At 34.5% G+C, this 24,126-nt stretch overlaps 1 protein-coding gene across 1 annotated transcript in view; it reads right to left on the reverse strand.

Moving 5' to 3' along the window:
- Positions 1-24,126, reverse strand: part of LOC127948417 (uncharacterized) — a 155,943-nt gene that overhangs the window by 96,681 nt on the left and 35,136 nt on the right. Inside the window, exons 3-4 of the mRNA XM_052544850.1 lie at positions 4,426-4,740; positions 4,036-4,347 (exon numbers count right to left, since the gene is read on the reverse strand). Of these exons, the coding sequence (XP_052400810.1) occupies positions 4,036-4,347; positions 4,426-4,740 (627 nt within the window). The remainder of the gene's footprint in view (positions 1-4,035; positions 4,348-4,425; positions 4,741-24,126) is intronic.

Consider the following 24,126-nt stretch of genomic DNA (forward strand, 5'->3'; position numbering starts at 1 on the left):
CTTTTGAGAGAACGTTCTGGTAACAAAAATAAAACTACCCACTAAAAAAACATTGTTAAAACAATCCATGGGAATGTTCTTAGAACATTTTTAGAACAAAAAAATATATATAGCTGGGATGTTTGGATTCTAGATTGGAGTGAATGTTAGATGAGAAGCTGAAGTGGTGAAGCAGGATGTCATCAAAATTCATCAAAACATGTTTTGAATGCTTATATAACTAATTGTTTATTTTGTCACTGTTTTGCATCACACTAGATTATTCATAACCTTAAGTCTAATTTATTGATACTAAGAAAAAAAATAATCAGTGTTGATTTCAGGGGGGCTTTAACATTTGAAAAGCAAGCAGATACTGTAGGTTATTTTATGCACTCTAATGACTGCAGTTGGTTGTAATATTCCATTTCATTTATTCATTTAGCTGACGCTTTTATCCAAAGCGACATATGTCAGAGGTCGCACACCTCTGGAGCAACCAGGGGTTAAGTGTCTTGCTCAGTGACACATTGGTGTCTCACAGTGGATTCAAACTCAGGTCTTTCACACTAAAGGCATGTGTCTTACCCACTGCACCAACAGCACCCCAAAGCAAAAATAATAATAAAAAAAAAAATATTAAGCTTTACTTTCATCTAGCAAATATTTCATATGACTAGAATAGTGCATTTTAGAAAAACAACTGAGAATATATTACAAACATTTTCTTTTTTATATAGAGTGGAAAAACTGGGCCACTGAAAATCAATTTACTGTTATAGATCACACATGCAGGTGACTAAAGAGCTTCTTGTCTTGACCCACATAATATAAGTATAAAAGAAAACCACAAGCTGGAGAGGATCTCATGGAGATGATCGTAAGCACACTCTATTTTATACACACTATTTTTTATTTATTTTTTTACTGACTGACTGAATTTAGAAAATCAAACTAGTGTACAGCTCTCATTATTACTATTATTACTGCCCTACAAAAATGTGCCATGATATTTAGATATAAGCAGAGAGATAATGATGACAAATCTGAGAACACAGTGAAATATAAAGTGAATATTGCAGATGTTGCTTCTTTAAAGTGTGTTGACATAAATGTACTAACAATACAAATGTGTGAAATCTAAAGAATGATTAGACATCCTCTGTTCAGTGTTCATTCTCTGCTCATTGTTTTGAATTTCTTTGATCTGTTTTTGAAAGAAAAAAATCAAAGCACACATGAACGATTCTTTGATAAGAAAATACGGTTTCCAGTCATTTTTTGAGCTGAATTACTGAATGAGCAGCTCTTAGTCTTTGTCTTCTGCACAATGGATGTTCATCTTCAGTTCTTGTGTCTCTCTGTGGGTTTCCTGAAGAAGTCTGTTTAATCTTCACACTCAAACTAAACTGAGACCCTGAACCTTCACCAGTTTTCTGTGGTTTTGATCTGGACCGAAAAACATCATGTCTGTTCATCATGCAAACTCAAAAAAACACCTCCAGGTTATGTGACAGAAAGCATCAAACATACCATTTTTAGGTTTCTGAATATTACAGGAGAAACAAATCCTTTAAAACATGCAGATGATTATTTATTTGCATATACTGTGAATATCTAGATCAGTTCTGGGGGTGATACAAAATAAAATGCATACAATTATTATTCAGATTTCAGAAAGTACAAACTATTCTCACTGTCTTTCATGAAGATAATTAGATAATCATGAATTTATACTGTATTATAAGATGTTTCTCTGGTAACATTGATTTCATCAGTAAAACTAGACTCAGTCATCGTCTGTTTTGAAGTCATGGCAATTATTGACAATTCAAATATAATATAACAATTAATGTAAAAAAAAAAAAAATGATTCAACAACTTTAATTAGGAGCAAAAAGGAAGAAAACATAACAAGAAACTGTTCTTTTTTTGTTGTTTATTTTTCAGTTAATGTTTGTAAAAATATTAGAAAAACTTTTAAATTAATAAAATATATGATTATACTGTAAAACATCAGAAATATCACTGCTATAAAAGAGTCTTTATTAACGCTCTAAGGCTGCTGTGTCTCTAAACGTGGAGTGGAAACTTTACAGTCCTTCTAAAAGTGTCAATCAAGGGTTTTATTTCCTGTTTTCATCACACCCACATAAACTGAGATGACAAACTATTTTAAACACGAGAAAGATGCAACATGAGCAGCAGCGGAAACTTATTATTTACACACTGGCGTGAACGACCCTCACACATCAAACAACACTACTAACGAATTATAATAACTTAATATTATGCATAATATATCATAGTCATAATCATATCAAAGTCTATTTTTGTTTTTAAATACAGATGTGTGAAGATCTTTGACCTGTTATAGTTAGTTGAGACAGCGGTGACTGACAGAAGTGTAATCAGAGTGAATCTCATTCTTACTGAATCTGACTGTATCTTCACTGAGAGACTCTTCATGCTTCTGGAAACTGACAGCAGTGTACAGGAGCCCATCAGAGGGGATTGTGGGTAATTCATCATTGCTGTTAATTTGAGCTGATCCAGGATCTGAGAGAGAATCATGTCTGCTGTCTGCACATGATGACTTGACATGGATATGAGAGAAAATGTATTTTAAAACAAGAAAATATATCATAAGCACAATATACAAACACACAAAGTGTAACTCACCATCATATTTTTCTTCTTCTTTCTCTTGTCTGATGTTGAAATTCTTCCTAATTGCCCAAAACAAAATGATTTTTTTCAGAGAAAGAGAAACTAGATCAACATTAAATGTCAACAGAAACTTATTGAGTGATGTTTACTGAAGCAGCTCACAGAAAATCTAACTATTTACTTAAACAACTCAAGAGTTAAAAAATGAACTCAAGCATCACCTCGTCTCTTGTGTCTTAATTTGCACAAAGTCAGAGTGAATCCAGGGATAAGCAGCAGAATCACACACACATAAATGATTATGATAATAATGATGATCCTGGAGAAATCTGAGAATAAAACACACACAGAGTGATATTTCAACATGCATTAGAAATACAATTACTTCATTAAACTAAACTAAGTTATGGAGGGAAATTAGCATATTTTAGTCTCTCTTTTGCAGACATGCACACAACTCTCGTTCATCTCTCTGTGAGTCTCATGTGGGTTTCCTGAATAAAGACTGTTAGTCTGTTAGTTCTCTGAACCTTCAGCTCATCTCTGTGGTTTTGATCTGAAATTAAAACACTGTGTTCATCAAACATTGACAGTGTGAATAAAATAAAGTGATCTTACTCCTGTTCTTATCTTTGCTGACATTTAAATGCACTTTAGTGGTGACGTGATCTCCACACCAGTATATCCCAGAATCCTCTTCTCTCAGATCAGTGATGTTCACAGTAAAGACTCCAGCAGATGCTTCATCACTGAAAGAGAATCGATCATCTCTGATTGTCTCTAATGAAACTCCATCCTTCACACACATGGAGGCTTCATGTGCTTTGCAGAAGCGTTTCTGATCTTCATCCTGATGTTTGCACTGGATTGACACGTCGTCTCCTTCATACTTAGTCAAGTTCAGCTCTGGAAATGATTACAGACACAAGAAGATCAATTCACAGCCGGAGTTTGACATCTTCAGATGAAGAAACCTTCCTCACCCTCGTTCATGATGACCATCAGATGAGTGTGAAGATAATTGAGCTCTGTTTCTAATGTCACTGCACACCAGTATTTCCCAGCATCCTCTGCTGTCAGTGCAGTGATGGTCCCAGTGAAGACACCTGCAGTGACGTCATCTTTCAGAGTCAATCTGTCAGTCTTGGTCTCTTTCTCTTCTCTCACAGTCTCACTGAGAGGATTTCTGTCTCTAGTGGAGCACTTCCCCTTACAGAGAGACTTTAGCTTTAATTTATAGATTGAATCATAAGGACAGAAGATCTCAGCAGATTCTCCTTCACGTCTCACTACTGGAGGCACTAAAACAATCAAACACGAACATATAACACAAATGATTGTGAACAGACAGTGTTTACTGCAGTGAAATCATCTGAATGCACTCACTGATGAGGTTGAGCTGAATTTGAGTGTTCAGGGAGATGAAAGTCAGATCTGTGTCTCTGGTTTCTGCTCCACACCAGTAAACTCCAGCATCTCTCACACTCACATTACTGATGCTCACTGTAACAACTCTCTCTTCATTTCTCTCTGATGAACCACTCATTTCTGTCACTTTAGATGAGCTGATGTTCTGGCAGATGTGATTATCATCCTCTTTGCAGACATGAACTTTATGTTTCTCTGGGATCTGACAGGTGATGATGACTTCTCCACCGAGATACACAGATTCTGTCACTCTCTTTGGATATTTTGCATCTACAAAGCAAGATAGGTTTACTCAAAAAGTGAAATAGACAAATCATACATGCAGTTAAAGTATCATCTGTCCCTCACCGTGTCTGACGCTCAGCTGTATCTCAGTGAATCTCTCAGTATAGTCAGATACTTTCACTCCACACCTGTATGTTCCTGCATCTGCAGCTTTCAGCTCTCTAAAAAACACCATCAAGACTCCTGCTCTGGTGTCGTCATATAAAGAAACATCTCCATTCTCCATCCATTCATCCTGAACTCCTGGATTCTTCCTCTCTGAACATCCGTCTGATTCTTTACAGATGTATTTTGGTTTGGTTTTGTATTGAGGATGTTCACACTTGATCATCAGACGACCTCCTGAGTAGCCGCTCACACTAGACACACCCACTTTAGCTGTCAATCACACATATCGTTAAATCTGTTTCAAACTCAGATTTTTTATATATTTTTTGTATTTATTTATTATTTTTTTTTGAGATTTCATGGAGTTTTTTTTTTCTACTCACTAATAATATGTAGATGAACAGTATTTATAATGTAATAACTGTACGAGTGTCTGTTGATCCAAACTCCACACAAATAAACTCCTCCATCATCTGGTCTCACACCAGTGATTCTCACACTCAAGAGGTTTTTATGTTTCTCATCAGAAATACTGAATCTTTCTTCCTTATTCCATCTGCTGTAAATACTTTCTATGGAGTATTTTCCTTCTTTGAATATGATTTTAGGATTATTAATATAATTCTGTGAATATTCACAGCTGAAAGTCTCAGTTGTTCCAGTGTCCAGCATCACTCTATTTGACACGTTACAACATGAATCTGTGATGTTTTACAAAGATAAAAAAAATATATATATATTATAAATTTTTAGTTTTATTAAACAAAGATTTTGATTGTAATTTGTTTGACCTTTTATGTTCAGAATCATATATATACGCTGATTGTGAAGAACATCAATTGCGTATCTTCCAGCATCTCGTTGATTTATATCTCTGATGTAGATCATGAGGTTTCCCTCATTGTTTCGAAACAGTGTAAACCGTCCTTCATTAATCCATTTATCATGTTTCGTATCATTTATTATTGTTTCCCACTCCGGTAATTTGGCCATGTATTTAACTGAGTCGCTGTACCACAGTTCCCCCGAATCAACAAGAACACTTCCTCCAGAATATCCAGACACATCAATGTCTTCTGCAGCTGTCAATCAGATTAATACTGTGATCAGAAAGATGATGAACAGAAAACAGCATCATTACTGCAGTGATGAAAGAGAAAAGCTCTGACCTGAGATCAGGTAGAAAGTGAAGAAGATGAGGAGGATCTTCATTGTGACTTGAGTTCAGTCTTCTTTCTGCTGAATGATCTCTGTGTGAATCTCTCTGTCTCTACATCTGTCTGCTTTAGTTACTTCCTCTTTATTCAGCTGTATAACTGAGTCATAGTCATCTGCTTCCTCCCTGTTATTTTGTTTCCCTGATTTACCATCCTTTCAATACAGTTTTTACTTTTCACATTCAGAGAGTTGAACCAGCACAACAATGAAAAGCATAAAAACGACTCAATATATGATCTGTAAAACATGCACATCAATACAATCTTTGCTGCCCCTTCTTACACAAAGCATCAGTGTGTGTAGCGATTCCAGTTACACCTGAATCTCACTCAGGTTCACAGAGACGTTATCCTGAGAGATGTAGAAAACCGCCCCATAGGCTTGATTTGTAGTTGTTGTAGTTGGCAAAATTGTTCAGGTTAACCGTAAATGTTATGCAGTAAGTTTATAGTTATGCATTTCATGTTTCTTGAGTTGATTAATCTAGGTGAGGATGAAAGTGGGTATGAACTGGTGTTGCTTTTGTAAATGTAAATTATTGTAAAAGACTAAATATTGTCATCAACAAACCTTTATCACCTTACAAAAATGAGACAAGATGCAACGTTTATCCTGGTCATGTGACAATGACTATACTTAAATAAATAAAATAAAAAATAGTCTAAATGTGGTTTATAAAATAAAAACTATGCTTAAATGTCTCTTTATTGTCCTTGACCAAAATGAGACAAAACTAAATGTTATACAATTATTTTGTTTCGCTCAACCATGTTGCTATTATTATTATTTTGCAGTGTTTCTGTTTCCTGTGTCTCACTTCAAGGGCTGCATCAGGTCACACTGCGTAGACCCAGGTGACATCACTTCCTCAAGCCCCACTCACGGCAATATTTAGAAGACGACAACAAAGTGAAGTCTGACACAGAGAAAGAGACCGATGTGTGTACTTCTAACATGTTTGGTTGTGTTGTGTTTATCAGTCGAGGGAATTCCATATATTATCTAATGTACATTCCTCATTCTCATTAGCAGGTAATAACCATTTGCTCTTACCTCTGAGACTTGGATATGGATTCCTCCCCGAACACACCTTCTCAGCTGAGTCGAGCCACTTGAGGCTTAGTAGGAATATTCAGTTCCAGAAGAATATGTTATTCATAAATAAATTGCTCTGAGACTCTTCTTTTAATAAAGTTTTAATGCATCACCATTTGTAATGGTTTCGCTTTATTAATAGACAATAGACAATAACTCATAAGCAATAAAAATAAGAAGTCTTCACCACGGAGCACAGCCTCAAACTCAACACTCTTGGGCCTTTTATGGCTCTTGCATACAATTAGTATTTAATCCCATGCTGCCTACCACATTACTCCTTATTTGGTAATGACATATATTCATACACACATGGTACATGACTTTCATCACAGTCTAGACAGAGTGTCAAAAGTTCAGAGTGGAAACATTGCAGGGGTGGTCAACCACACCGATATAAAAATCATCTATAGCACTTTTCAAGCATAGCTGCAGCCCTGCCTTGTGTGAACCACACAGGCTTTCTTTCACTTGCAGCCCTTGGATGATGAGATCAATCAACATTTATTTTATTTGCTTCACAATTCCCTATAGAAATTGGCTCAGTCGGAACTGATCTGGAAACTACTTATTTGCATTATTAACGTGGAACCCTACAGTGGGTAAAATAAATGTTGTAAATTCAAATCAGAGGATTTTTGTGTGTGGAATGGATGTATTCTTGAGTCTATAAGATAAAAATAATATAATAAGATAACCTTGTTTGAAATGGGTTTGGCTTTTACTACAAGGTATGATATTGACTACATGGGTTAAATAAAATTGCATTACTAAGAAGAGACTAAAATACAATTTTCACTGACTAAAACTAGACTAGATGATAATAGTCATGGATTTTTCTGAAGAGTATGAATGGACTAAAACGAATAAAAACTAAAATGACAGCTTCACACAAAGACTAGACTAAAACTAAAATTAAAAACGGGCCACTAAAAACAACACCAGTATGAAGGAAAATGTCTTGTCAGAATAAAGACACATGATCAGAAGTGTCAAACTAAGCTAATTTTCAGCAAAAAGATATGATCATACTCAGTGTCTTCAAGCAGGAGCAGGATGAAACGGAGAAATGACAAACAGGAGTCTCGGGTGAGAAAATTAGTTTGGTTATCAGTAGTGTACTGATCAGGTAAATTAACTGGTAAATCAGAAATTGAAAGCTTGAGTTCATTCATATATTGAGTTGTTTATAGACATAATTACTATTATTATTATTTATTTATTTTAATTCATTTATCTCTATGCATTTATTTCATGTCAAAGATGGTCATGATGACAGATGTGAAGCTTGTTGTTTTGAGATGAATGAACCTGTTTATGTGAACGTAAGGTTAAGTTTGGCGGATGAAATAAGTCATTACCAGGGAAATGTAGGGTATCTTATTATTTCACTTTCTTTCTTTCTTTCTTTCTTTCTTTCTTTCTTTTTGCTTAACATGATGAGGCCATAGTGTTTTTGAAGTCCGGAAAGGCCACATGAATTGATACAGTAGTGTTTTATCCAATGTGTTTCACCTTTTCAATCTTTACGATATAGTTTGTTTGCTAAATTTAGATGTTTTTTCAACCTTATGCTTCATTGTTTGTGTGTTCAAGGCAGAAAATAAAGATCTGATACTGCAATAGTTTGCAGTCTTCTGCCGTTTGATACCTCAGTATAAAGCATAAATAGCAACACAATGAGACACTGTTAGAACGTTACATGCTTTTACATACTTTTTGTGGTATTTTCACCGTTGCTGGTGACCATATTCCAACACTTTTCCACTTTTACTTTTCACTTTAACTTTAACTTTTACAGCTTTCATGTAGATTCCAGTCTTTGTTTGGATTTAAACACATTTTAGCAACAGCTGTCCTCAGGGTGAGGTGTTCAGATCAGTGAATCATTTGAATTGGTTAAGAACATTTATCATTTATCTTTCATCTCTGTTTTTTTAGACACACAAAGTTTTGCATGCTTAAGTGACACACTTGAACTTCCTTCAACATATTCTGGGACCTGCTTTAGGTTGAGGCCCTGATGTGTGAGACACTGAAGGTGTGAGGCCACATTTTTTTTTTTCTCAGTTCCTTTATAGCACTGTGGTATGCATGCTTGCTTGAGACTCAAGTGCACTAAGAGTGTCAGATCACACATTGTCTGAGTCCTTTCCTCTCCCAGGTGATTGTACTGATAAGGAATTGCATGGGTTACAAAATGTTAAAAAAAATGTTGCAGAAATGTTACAAAATAAAATAATCTCAACAATTGTCTCAGTTGATTCTAAAATTCAGAAGCTCATCTATCATGTCAATAGTCTTATTATAATCAATCAATAAAACAACTATTATATACACCTTCCTGAGATATTTGATATTAGTGCAAAGATAAATTTAAGTAAAATATTTCCTATTTATTTTTTTAAATTTATTTATTTTAAAGACTTAATTACAAGCACCTCAATTACTAAATTGTGTCATCTGATACACAAAGTAGGAACTCCTGAATTTCTATGTTTATTCAAAAAAATAAAAAATAAATAAATAAAGCTCTGTCAACACTTGCATTTTTACAACATTATAAGTGTGTTCCATCAAGTAGTCAAAAGTTACATACACACACACACACACACACACACACACACACACACACACACATTTGTTTTTTGTGAAAAGTCATCCCACAGGCGTACTGTTTTTTATACTGTAGAAACTGTATATTCTATGGCCCTTAACCAACCCTACACCTAACCCTAACCCTCACAGGAAACTTTGTGCATTTTTACTTTCTCAAAAAAACAAAAAACAAATACAAAAACAAAACAAAAACTCATTTTGTATGATTTAAGGACTGATGTAAGATTTAACTTCTGTTATATGTCTTCAGTCTAATGACGTCACTGTGATGATGGCCAATTGTTGCTACTATTTGCAGAAGGTGAAGTGTCATAACCACATATTAAAATATAATGTAGATGCATCACATGAGAATGTGAAAACCACAGTGCTGCTTTCATCCTGATCATTTGTAGTGCTATCACTTGTCATGAGTGTTTGTGAAACAGGTAAGAGCTTATTTCATTATCTTTCTTCAGATTCATTATCATCACATATCTTTTGTGTGTTTGTGTTAAAAGATATAACTCACTCTAAGGTTTAACATCAAAAGGTAAAGTAATTTTGTATTTAACGCCTACAGTAGTTCAGAACTTTCTTAAATGTAAATGTTTTTGCTGTTGTTTATTTGTTTTATTTGTTTGGTTGTAAACTCTGACATCAAAGTAAACATTCCATTATCACTGTGTATTGCATCTTCTGTTAGGTTTCATATAAACACAGGAGAACTGGAGTGACTTTCATTAAAATATAAATATTATCTGGCAGCTTAGTGAGTAAATACAGCTGCGGTTAAAACTCTCTGTCTCTAAAACTTTATTTGTTCAAAAATCAAGCTGGTCTTCAGCTAGAAAGACTATTATATTTGGCCAAACTTTGTAGAGTGAATTGTTTTATTTATTTATTTATTTTGTGCTGGTGGGGGGTGGGGGTTGGATGCAATGGCATGTTTTGTATGTTGGTCTAAGCAAACTGAACAGTGAAACAAAAAATAAAAATAAACAAATGTGTTTTTATCTCATGTATAAGGAAAATAAATGCTGGCATTTTACCCTCTCTCTGTCTTTATTTTACAATATTGAGAATGGTAGTAAAACCCACCGAGACATTTTTAATGTTCTAGGAACATTTTCAGCATATAGTTTTATTTTAGTTCCTAAAATGTTTTGCTAAAAGTTAGGATAATATTCTCTAAAAACATTCTAAAAATATATATTTATAACATTGTTACAACATTATTCTCTAACATTCTAATTAAGCTTCCCATCACACTAGATGTGGACTGACATTGCTCAGAAGTCAAATGTTGGTTGAAAGTGAAAACCCAACATCTGATTGGTGTCAAACGCTAGCGTAAATACTCCAAACACAGTATTACCAACTGCACTTATTATAAGCAAGATTTATTTCTGTCACAAATGTAAAAAAGGTTGTTATTGAGATTAACAGAGGTGTTGATGGTTTATTGAAAATAATAGTTTAGTTTGATGTCACCATTATGGTGATCAGTAGTTAGGAAGTACGACTCTTTTCAGTGTTACTGTTCATTTAAATGCTGTAACTATATTTGAGAGCGAGAAGTCATCAGGTGATGTTGGTTATGTGCTGATATTAGAACTTTCCTCGTGTAGTGATCTAATCAATTGGTTTTATCTGGAGTTGAATCTATGCTTTTAATTTAATATTAGTGACTATTGCAGATGCAATGCATAATATTCTACAAATATATATTATATTTTGTCTGTTCTTTTTAAATTATGTTGTTAATGAACCAGAGAGTGCTTAGACACACAGAGACCTCAAGAATTACTGTGTACATCTCAACAATTGTGACATGCTTCTGGGTGCCATGGATGAGTTTTGTGTGATGTACCCAGAATACATTGCAACATGAAGCATGTCATCATTGTTGATATTCATACACTGAATCTTAATGTTTGTGTGACAAAGTATTTTTTTTTCCAAATCATTGAAATAATCTGCTTTAAATTCAGATGGGTATCAGACTGTTGAGCCATTAAGCTGCTTTAATAAATAATATGAAACTAACGCCATACATTAATACAATGATGTATCAATCACTAGCAAGCAACCAGCACCATCTTTCTTTCTTTCTTTATTTATAAAGGGACCATGCACAAGTTATAACATAAATTTTTTTTTCATGTATTGTAGCGGATTTAGCCAAGTATTATTGCCACAATACAGATTATAGCAGTTAAATAACAACACTGACAAGTCAAGTGTCAAATTGCACTACTAAAGCCAACACTTACCACCATTATGGTGACATCAAATCAAACTATTACTTTTAAACAAGGCAAGGCAAAGCATCTGCTTAAATATTAATTAGAATGTTTAGGGGATAATGTTCTTATAATGTTATTAATAAACTTTTTTGGAATGTTTTAGAGAACGTTATCCTATCTTTTGAGGGAACGTTCTGGGAACAAAAATAAAACTACCAGCTAAAAAATCTAACAAGAACAATCCATGGAAATGTTCTTAGAACATTATTAGAACAAAAAAAAAAAAAAAAAAAAAAAAATCAAGCTGGGTAAAAACAGAGAGAGAATAAAATGCCAACTGGGTAAAAAAGGGACAACCCCATCAGTTGGTTTGTTTTGACCCAGCGGTTGGGTTATTTTATCCAGAGGTAGTCCAGGGGCCAAAGAGTAAAAGTCCTTAAATATTTTTGTTCCACTCATAAACTCATAAAAAGATAAAGGAATGACTCAGCCGTGAAATCAGCCGTGAGTGAGTTCATGAGTGGAACAAAAATATGGCAGGACTTTTACTTTCTAACCCCTGGACTTTACACCTCTGTCTGTAATATATCTGCTTGTTTTACACTCTGCTTTTGTTGGCCACCAGGTGGTATTGTGAGTAAATTAAGTTTCCTGAAATTAACCCTTTTGCGAACCACTTGGCTGAAAAGCTTAAAGCTTCATGAGGCTTCATCTTTCTATCACTATCCCTAGTCTTCAAAGAGTTAAAGTTAATGAGATAATTAAGTGATTAATTAAATAAATGATTACACATTAGTGATGAATACCTGCTGTTATTGAGAATTACAGAGGATCAGGTGTTGATGTTTAATTGATAAAAATTATGCCACCATCATGGAGATAATGGTTTGCTTTAGCTGTGCTCTTGACCCTTGACTTGCTGTGTTAGATCTCTCTTTGTAGAAATGTGTGGTGTTGTACAATGGTGAGATATTAGTGGTTTATATATGGTGAGAGAAGCCTCATGAGCTGGCCTGATTTCACTCAGAATTAATTATTTTTAATTTATATGTTTAGGTTTTGCGTTAACAATCATGTGAAACTACAATTATGTGTTCTTGTACATTTTACATACAGACATCGTGAACAAGTATACAAATCTCAACAATGATGACAATTAACAAAATAAGTTTATTTCCCTTCAATATTGCAACATCAAAGTGGCATTCATCAAAAGTTTTTTTTTTTTTTTGCAGTTCTTTAACACCTGAATACAGAAATCAATATTCATTCTGTCACTACAAGTTTTTGATTCATCAATGCACAAATATATACTGTGAAACAATATTGCAATTGTTTAAAACCAAACTACTTTGAATTATTAAAAGGTTCAAGAGACTAATTAAAGCAAACCTTTACCACAATTATGGTGGTATATTTCATCTAAGGCTGTGGCTGTAGTCAGTTGTAGTTCTCGTGCTTTACTTTTCTTCAGTGATGTTGATTGCTAACAGCAGATGTTCATATAATGAGCAATAATAATTTAATGAATCACTTAATTATCTCATTAACTTTAACTCTTTGATGACTTGGGATTTAATTTGACTCTTGGTTCTCTGGTAAAATCAGTTCATGGGTAGAATAAAGATATGGCAGGACTTTTACTTTCTGATCCCTGGAATTTCTACATCTGCCAACCGCTGGGTTTGTCCCTTTTTAACCCAGTGATGGGTTATATTTAACCCAGCATTTTTTGAGTGTTTCTAAACCAGTCACATTGAGTCTGACTAAACCTTAACAAACATCAGCATTTAAACTGACAGTGATAATTATATTGTTCTATAAAAATTACAAATGAATATAATTTTAAAATGATCTTCAAAGATAAAAATACATAAAATAAATCATGAATAAAACTGGTTCATGATGGCTTAAATATGCCCCTGTTGATTTTTGTTTTTAATATTTTTAATTTATTTATTTATTTTCATAGGTGTTGATGTTGATGATGATGTCTATGCTGATGTCAGTCAGAATGGATCATCCTCTTCCTCTGATGTTTCTGATCTTGATTAATGGTGAGTCTCTGCAGCACTTTACCCACCTAGAATTTTTTTTTTTATGTTCTAGGAATGTTTTCAGTGGCAAGGTTTATTTTAGTTCCCAGAATGTTCTGCTAAAAGGTAGGATAACATTCTCTATAAACATTCAAAAAATGTCTATTGATAACATTATTACAACATTATTCTCTAACATTCTAATAAAGCTTCCCATCACACTATATGTGGACTAATATTGCTCAGAAGTGAAAACCCAACCTCTGTTTGGTGTCAAACTCTAGCGTAAATTCTCCAAAAAAAAGTATTACCAACTGCACTTATTATAAACAAGAAAACAAGTTCTTATTGAGATTACCAGAAATGTTGATGGTTTATTATATATATATATATAATTCATATAATGCTATAATCTCTTAACTAATGCGTGAAATTGGTGAAATTATCTGCTTTAAATTCAACTTGGTCTAAGACTGTTGACCCACTAAGTCACTTTAAAAAACAACATGCAACAAACACCATACATTAGATCGGGTGAAACTAGACCACATATGCGATGATGTATTAATCATCAGCAAGCAACCAGCGTCATCATCATCATCGACATGGTCTCTTGCTGTTGCATAATAAAGATTACAGCAGTTAAAGCACAACACCAACAACTCAAGTGTCAAATTGCACAACTAAAGCCAACACTTACCACCATTATGGTGACATCAAACCAAACTATTAAGTTTAAACAGCCATCCACATCAACATCTAAACCTCTGCTTAAATCTTACTTAGAATGGTAGGGGATAATGTTCTAATAACGTTATGAATAAACATTTTTAGAATGTTTTAAGAGAACATTATCCTGTCTTTTGAGAGAACGTTCTTGGGAAAAAAATAAAACTACCAAATAAAAATATTGTTAGAACAATCCATGGGCATGTTCTTAGAACATTTTAGAACAAAAAAATCTAGCTGGGTAGAAACACTGAAGATGTTGCATGCATTTCCCCAACAACTTCTATGATGCACAAGCTGCTGATATTTTGTTCACTATATGAATTTTGTGTTTCAGGGGTTTGTAGTGGTGAATGGGGTGTGAATTACAGACATTCACACATCTGTGCACTAAAGAACTCATCAGTGATACTGAGCTGTAATTACACATACCCTACTGGATATCAGATCAGGGAAGTGTTCTGGACTAAAAACCCTGCAAAAGTTGAAAAGCTTCGAGATCTGTCTGAGGACCCTGAATACAGTCAGAGGCTTCAGTATTTGGGAGATGAACAGCAGAACTGCACCATCAGATTGAGTCATGTGACACAGAAAGATTCACACATGTACTTTTTCAGATTCACAATTAATGTAACATATGGAAATTGGATCGGTTATCCAGGAGTGACTCTGACTGTCACAGGTGACTTTATTGAGGTTTCACTATTCTTCTGTGCATTATGTTGAATAATAATAATTTTATGAAAGCAGCACTAGATACAATGTGTGTGTTGTGTTCAGATCTTCAGGTGGAGTCTCCTGAGACAGTGAAAGAGGGTCATAATGTCAGTCTGACATGTAACAGCAGCTGCACTCTGACTGACAGAGCAACATTCATCTGGTACAAAAACTCACAGCCATTAACTGAGAGAAGAGACAGAAACAATCAACTCCTGCTGCAGTCAGTCAGAAGAGATGATGCAGGCAGATACAGCTGTGCTCTACAGGAACACACTTACATCTCTCCTGCTGTTCAGCTCAATGTCACGTGTGAGTATGGATTCGTTAGTATATTAATTGTTGAGTTTAAGTTTAGGCGGGAAAAATTAAAAATAACTTTAGTCTTTTTTTTTAGACCCACCAAACAGTGTCTCACTGTCCATCAGTCCATCTGGTGAAATAGTGGAGGGAGATTCAGTGACTCTGACCTGCAGCAGTGATTCAAACCCTCCTGCAGAAATCACCTGGTTTAAAGGAGGAATGATTGTAGGATCCGGAAGAATCTACAGCATCTCAAAAATCAGCTCTGATCACAGTGGGGAATACAAATGCAAATCCAGAAATAAACATGGAGAGAAATACTCTGCTGTGACTTTAAATGTCATGTGTAAGTACATTATAAAATTCACGATATTGCACTGTTAAAAATCGCTGTAAAAAAACGGCCAAATTTCAACAGTAACATACTGTTTTTCATTAAAACAGTGCATTCTGGGTAATATTCATCGTTTTCGAGAAGTAGCCTGCTGCTATATATCGTAAATTAACAACGTTCAAAGTCGACACTCAGCGGCTGTGTTTCAAATCACACCCTACACCCTCATTCACTATTCCCTGCATGAGTTTACTAATATAGTCCACCTGACAGAGAGAATGAACACTAATGAGTGAATTCAGACACTGATCAACAGCTGCTGTTAATGAGTAGAATCACTGAAGAAAAAAAAACATAACAAGACAAACACATGAAATACAATGACTTCAGCCACAGCCTTAGATGAAATCAACTGAAGATTTAAACGATCAACAAACAGCTTCACCAACTTCACACATTACTAACCAGACTGACTTTATTTCTGCCAATCAGAGAACAGAGATCGAAAGATCTTATTGAGAATTAAAGATATTTAGATGATAATGTTACTGTTTCGTTTGACATCACCATTGTGGAGATCAGTGTTTGCTTTAGTTGGGCTCCTGACCATTGACTTTTGCACTTTACATTTTGTTTTATTGCTGTATTTGTATCTTTATGATGCATCTGTTACAGCAGTATTAATTTTGATAGTCAAGTGATTATAGTTGTTTCTAACAGGCATGATCTACTAGACTGACTTAAAGTGTTGCTATAATAATCAAATATTAATTTGGTGTTGAAATATTTGAGTGAATGACACTTCAATTTGGTAAGATTGAAAAGTAGTGTGATAACCAGGATTTATGGATTTAACGACTAGTTTTAGTTAAAAAGTATTTCGGGCAGCAGTCCCCACAACACTCAAAGAGAGAAATCAACAATCAGCATATGAATCTCAACAATGGTGACAATCAAAAGGTTCATGATGCAATGCATGCTGGGTACCAGCACAGGATAAAACTCATCCATGATTCCCAGCATGCATTGCGGCATGAATAAATTATGCCCCTGAATTGTTCACTTATTTTCTTGAATTCTTATGTGCTTATAATTTTGCATTTGTTTTAAGTTTTAGTAGCATGTGTTGTGATGTTCAGAACTGATCTGTTCATTTATTTTGTGGATTGTCACCATTGTTGTGATTCATACGCTGATTCTTGATATTTCTGTCTAAATTTCAGCAAAGGTTTTTTTTTATTATGAGTGACATTTTCTTAACAGTCTTTCATAACTTATGGCTCAGCAGTGTTCCTTCTCATGCTGTAGTATCAATTATTAGATCAGAAATAATAGTATTTGTTCTTGTCAATCTATAAACAACAATATCAGATTTTTTTTCTTCTGTGTACTTTTGTTTTGCTATAACAGGTTCCAAAGGTGCATTGTTACAGCATGAAAAAAAAAAAAACCTTAGTTGTTGAAAAGTCACGTTCAAGAGTCCAACTAAAGTAAACACTGATCTCCATCATGGTAGTGAAAAAAACACCTAAACCTATTTAACTCTCCATAAGTTCTTCTGTAGACATCTGACAGAAATAAAGTCAGTCTGGTTAGTAATGTGAATCTGTTGAAGCTATTTTAGTAGTTGTTTAATCAGATCTTGAGAGATTTGATGTATTCTTTTATTCAGTTGATTTCATCTAAGGCTGTGGCTGAAGTCATTTGTAGTTCTTGTGTTTCTCTTTCCTTCAGTGATTCTGCAGGTGTTTATCACTAATGCTCAATCATCAATTAATCACATAATTATCTTATTGACTTCACTGATTCAGTGTTACTCTAACACTCTGTAGTGTGCACACATTATAAGTGTTCATTTAAAACTGAGGATTTTCTTGTGGGGTTTAAAGGGTTAAAGATTTAAGATGAAGAAAAAACAGAATGAAACATAATTTAACAGTAATAAACTGTAATTAATTTACAGGAAACAAACTGTAGAAAAACAGTTATTTACTGGCACCCCTGCTGCCAGTAAATAACTGTTTTTCTACTGTTTCTTGCCGTAAATTAATGGTTGCCAGCAAAAAAAAAGTGTTTTTCTACAGTTTTTTGCCGTCAAGTCAAGGAAAAACAGTAATATACTGTAAAATGTAAACGTCAGATTTACCAAATGAAAAAAAAAGTTAATTTAACTAAAATATTTGTGAACATCCATAGAAAAAAACTTAGGCAAAGTCATACACTGATAATGAGAGTAAATACTGAACTTGACTGTATTAATGTGTGTTTGCACAAGAGAGATCGTTTAGTTTAATGTAGTTTTGTTGTTCACCATTGTGCTGTAGAGTAGAGCCGGTGCTTCAGTCAATGATGAGCCACAAATTCTGATTTTCTGCTGCTTTATATAAAGGCAGTAAATGTGGAGTCGCTGATACAGTGGTGATCTCTGTGTTAAGTACTTCAGCACATACATGTGTAATACAGCTGACAATGAGCTGCAGTGATTTGAGTAAAAGTCATGTATTTAGTTACTTCATTACTGCACATTAAGTGTAAGAAATATTCCTTCTCAGTGGACATAGTACTAACATCGTAGGAATGCTAGTTTAAAAACTCGAACTGTTTGAAGCAGTGGGAGTGGAGTTAATTTCCATGGTAGAATTTACGGTAAAATACTGTTAAAAAATAATAGTGGTAAATTAATGGTTAAGAGCTCTAAATTAACAGTACTTTACTGGCGCCCCTACTGCCAGAAAATTACTGTTATTTAACGGCAAAAAATTTTACAGTGTGAATAATATTTTATCATCTGTATAATGATCAATTTCAGACCACAATAATAACCAAAGCCTCAAAGGTCTCAACAGTGCACTTTTTTTTCTTCTTCTTCTATGTATTTTTTTTTTGTTTTTATTAGATCCACCAAGGAATGTCTCAGTGTCCATCAGTCCATCTGGTGAAATAGTGGAGGGAGATTCATTGACTCTGATCTGCAGCAGTGATTCAAACCCTCTTGCAGAAATCACCTGGTTTAAAGGAGGAATGATTGTAGGATCTGGAAGAATCTACATCAGCTCAAAAATCAGCTCTGATCACAGTGGGGAATACAAATGCAAATCCAGAAATGCACATGGAGAGAAATACTCTGAAACTGTCACTTTAAATGTCATGTGTGAGTCAATGATGGTTCAGTAACTTTTACATTTTTTTTAATAGTATTGCTAATTATATTAATGTTTTAGATCCTCCCAGGAATGTCTCAGTGTCCATCACTGAGTCTGGTCAAATCTGGGAAGGTGATTCGGTGACTCTGATTTGCAGCAGTGATTCAAACCCTCCTGCACCAAACTTCAGCTGGTTTAAGGGGAATCAAAGGTCAGCTGTTGGATCTGGACAGAGTTTCAGTGCACTACAGAGTGGAAGCTTCTACTGTGAGGCTCACAATGAACACGGATCTCAGAGATCAGATGCAGTTACTGTCACTGTTAAAGGTAGAGCAGCTAATTTATTCTTTCTAAAGGGAAGCAAAATAATCTGTTCAGATGTTTTACTCTTGTCTCTGTTGTAGGACGTCTGGTGATATTGTACATATCCATTGGAGTGGTTTGTGGAGCTTCAGTTATCATCACAGTGCTGCTGATTTGGTAAGATGTGTGCAGTATTTGATTGACGGTACTTAACCTCATTTATAACCTTTAACAAAAGAAAAATGTAGTTGTTACCCACTGGGCAAAGTTATGTCCAGTGGATGTCTTTTTATGTCTTTGCTGATGTTGAAAAGACATCCACTGAGGAGCCAGAATGAAAGTTTTTATGACATTTTTTTTTTTTTTTTTGATGTCTTCTGTACGTCCGATTTAGACGTTCAGAAAACCTTACAAGGTTAAAAACTAGTTCAAATGTAGTCAGTAGAAATATTTTCAACATCATTTAAGGTTCATTTAGGCATAACTTATAATGTTTCTGGACCAAATCAGCACTCTCAGGATTTAGAGTCATGTTATTTCAATGTCATTTCCAGACACAGTGTTTGTCCTAAAATCAAGAAAATAAAATAATCTTTATGAAATAATGAAATAACTGACGATTGAGCATGTGGTAAAATCAACTGCAAATCAAAAACATTAAATCTCTGAAGATCTCAGTAGAGGAGGATGAAACATATCCACAAACATGGAATCATTAGATTGACTTTATTTATGTCAGACATCTAGAGAAGCTCTTACTGAGAATTAACGGAGGTTTAAATGTTGATATGTTGTCACCATTGTGGTGGACAGTGTTTGGTTTAGTTGGGATCTTGGTCAAGCTGCTTCTTCAATTAGCCTGTCTTTGCTGTAAATGTGCTTTTGTGAAACACTGCAGTAAAGAGAAACAAACTTAAGAGAGCTCAGGTGGTATCAGTTTTTTTGCTGATGATGAAAAAGTCATCACATATTAAGCACCTGAAGTTACAAAGTTAGCTTTGTTTATTTATTTTTTTCATTTATAACCTCCAAGCCTTTTAAGTCTACAGTACATTGATGTGATGCACATCCAAAATCTTGAATTTTGTAACAAAAAATTAAAAATGTTTTCTACAAGATTTCTATACAATAAAATAAACATAATTGCAACAAAACACTAATATATTTATTTTGCTATACTTTTGTCTGCTAGCACTTGAGCTCAACGCTCTCTGCCACAACAAGAGTGCTTTATAACACACAGTTACAACAGCCAGAGACAAGCTATCACAAGAAGTATGAGGACCAAGATCCCAACTAAACCAAACACTGATCACCACAATGGTGACTTCAAATGAATCAAATATCAACATTTACAACTCTGTTAATTCTCAATAAGAGCTTATCTATATGTCTGACAGAATTAAAGTCAATCTAATGAGTGAAGCTGATGACGCCATTTGTGGAGATGTTTGATCTTCCTTTGCTGAGATCTTCAGAGATTTAATGTATTTAATTTGCAGTTGATTTTATCACATGCTCAGTCGTCAGTTATTTCATTATTTCATAAAGATTATTTTATTTCCTTGATTTTAGGACAAGCACAGTGTCTGGAAATTACATCGAAATAACACAAGTCTAAATCCTGAGAGTGTTGATTTGGTCCAGAAACAGTATAAATTATGCCTAAATGAACCTTAAATGATGTTGAAAATACATCCACTGACCACTTTTGAACTAGTTTTTAAACTTGTAAGGAGGTTCTGTGAACGTCTAAATCTGACGTACAAAAGACGTCAAAAAAAGACATAGCCATAAAAACTTTCATTCTGGCTCCTCAGTGGACGTCTTTTCAACATCAGCAAATACATAAAAAAGACGTCCACTGGACGTAACTTTGCCCAGTGAGTACCCACATAGCAACATTGTTTCGGCCCAGATCCGGCCCACATCTGGCACCCATGGAAAGATGATCTGGCCCACATGCAGAGTGGACTGATGGCACTTGGGTGGACCACTTCTGTTTGCCAGATTTGAGCCACAAGCAGGCCATAGCAATGCCACATGTCAGCCAAGAGTAAAGAAATTAACCAAAAATGGACCTTATCTGAGCCACAAAATCTGTGTATATTAAATATGAAGTCATTTCAGCCTTAATAAGCCTGTTAACAAGCAGAATCACTGAAGGAAAGAAGAGAACAGAAAAAGAGATGAGCAGAAACACAAGAACTACAACTGACTTCAGCCACAAACTTAGATGAAATCAACTGAAGATAAAAGAAGACATTAAATCACTCAAGCTCTCAGAAGAGGAGGATTAAACAACTCCACAAACAGATTTACCACCTTCACTTATTACTAACCAGACTTACTTTATTTCTGTTAGACATCTACAAAAGTTTTTATTGAGAATAAACAGAGGTTTAACTCTAATGTGTTTCACCATAACAGTGATTAGTGTTTCCATTAGTTGGACTTTTAACTCTTATTATATATTTTGTCTTTTTTTGGCTGCTGTGACAGTGTGTTTGTTAAACACATTTGCAGCTTCAAAGAAAGCTAGAGTGACAAGATATCAAGTGACAGCTGTTTTCTGTTGATGGTTTTATAATCATCATGAAGTACACTGGTTCACTGATGTTTTTTTTTTTAGTCTAACAATAATGTTGTTCGAATGATACATTCATATTACAAACCCTGTGTTTCTGCCGTATGAGATCCAGCAGTATTATAACAATCAGTTAAAATCTTTTAACAAGCATGAGCTAAAAAAAAAAAAAAAAAACTTAAACTATGCTGCCACACACATATATAAACAATCAGCACATGAATCTCGATAATGGTGACAATCAGAAATATTTAGATAAACTGATCAATTCAGAACTTCACTGAAAAGCTACTAAAAGTCACAACTAAACAACAGCAAAAAATATAAGAAAATATTAAGAAATAAAAGAAATAATAGGACAATTCAGCTGCATAATTTATTAATGTTGCAATGCATGCTGGGAGTTTTGTACTATGCTAGTACCCAGCATGCATTGCAGCAAGGTACATTTGATTGTCACCATTGTTGAGATTCATGTTCTTACTGTTGATGTATGTGTGTGTCATCATATATTGAGTTTTTCAATCTTCTAACTGATTGTTGTAATATTGCTGGTTCTCATGCTACAGAAACACAGGGTTTGTGATGTAAATATATTAATGAAACAATTGTTAGATTAAAGAAAGTAAATCAGCCTGTTTCATGATGATTATAAAACCATCAACAGATAACCGCCATCACTTGACCTAAATTCATTTTAGCTTTCTTTGACACCACAAATGTGTTTAACAAACACACCGTCAAAGCAGCCAAAAAAGACAAAAGATAAAATAAGAGTTAAGAGTGCAACTAATGGAAACACTAATCACTGTTATGGTGAAACATATTAGAGTTAAACCTCTGTTAATTCTCAATAAAAACTTTTGTAGATGTCTAACAGAAATTAAGTCAGTCTGGTTAGTAATAAGTGAAGTTGTTAAAGCTGTTTGTGGAGTTGTTTAATCCTCCTCTGGTGAGATCTCCAGATATTTAATTTCTTCTTTTATCTTCAATTGATTTCATCTAAGGTTGTTGCTGAAGTCCACATATCTCTTTTTCTGTTCTTTTTTCCTTCAGTGATTCTGCTTGTTAACAGGCTTATTAAGGCTGAAATTACTTCATATTTAATATACACAGATTTTGTGGCTCAGATAAGGTCCATTTATGGTTAATTTCATTACTCTTGGCTGACATGTGGCATTGCTATGGCCTGCTTGTGGCTCAAATCTGAAAAAAGAAGTGGTCCACCCAAGTGCCATCAGTCCAAGCTGCATGTGGGCCAGATCATCTTTCCATGGGTGCCAGATGTGGGCCGGATCTGGGCCGAAACAATGTTGCTATGTGTTTAGCTTTCTACTTGTTGGACAATGTTTTTTATTTGAAATAAAATGTGAATAATGCTCCACAAGGTTGACCAACGAAATATGATCCCATCATAGAAATGCGGTCCAGTATTGTTCTAATACAATATAGAATTTTCATACTCTTTTAACACATTTGTTGCTTTTAAGGAGAAGCAGGATGAAAAAGAGAAAAGAAAATCTCGAAATTCAGGTAAGCAACATTACTTTTATTGTCAATAGTCTCATTAGTATATGAACTGCACTGCACTGCTGAAAAAAGAAAAAGAAAAAAAATAAATAAAAAATAGATAGTATGTTCCCCCGGTGACCTATATTTTAACTACCTCCTCTCAACCTGCACAACATTTTGAATTCACAACAAGCTTACATATTACTCACACTTTGAGTATCACAGTGTGATGTCACTTTGGTCATCGCATGGTCTGGCATGTTGACTGGATAGCAAAAATAGCAATTGTTCATATATCCTGACCACTAGATGGTCCTGTCCTGAAACTACGCAGGTACCCTCAGGTCACTGTTGTTATAAAAGACACCATGGGTGCTTCTCAGTATAACTCCTCGTTTCCTCAATTCTCCATCTTATGACCTGGAAATCAGTCGAGCTCAGCCATCTTTTAGGTCATCTTAATTATCTTATAGCACTGTGAGGAGGCGAGGATTGAGGAGTGAAGAGGCTTCCTGAGGAGTCATGAAGGAGGATACACAGGAGTCTTTTTCTGTGAAATTCTTCTCCCCCTTCACATCTTTCGTAATAATTGACATTTATATTTTAACTTTGCAGTTTAAATAAACCATACATGTCATATATTTCAAAAGGGCATATTGCTTCATTTATAATTATTATGAATGTCTTAACAAACTTTAACAACATAAGGGCAGATCATTTTAGCGCAGCTGATGATGCTCTGATGTCAAGAAAATTCCAATGTTCCTCCTTTGATCCCTCCATCCTCATTTCCATTGCTTGTATTCCGTTATCCTTCCGTTATATCCTAAGG

Source organism: Carassius gibelio, chromosome B1 (genome assembly GCF_023724105.1).
Source record: "Carassius gibelio isolate Cgi1373 ecotype wild population from Czech Republic chromosome B1, carGib1.2-hapl.c, whole genome shotgun sequence".
Taxonomy (NCBI): domain Eukaryota; kingdom Metazoa; phylum Chordata; class Actinopteri; order Cypriniformes; family Cyprinidae; genus Carassius; species Carassius gibelio.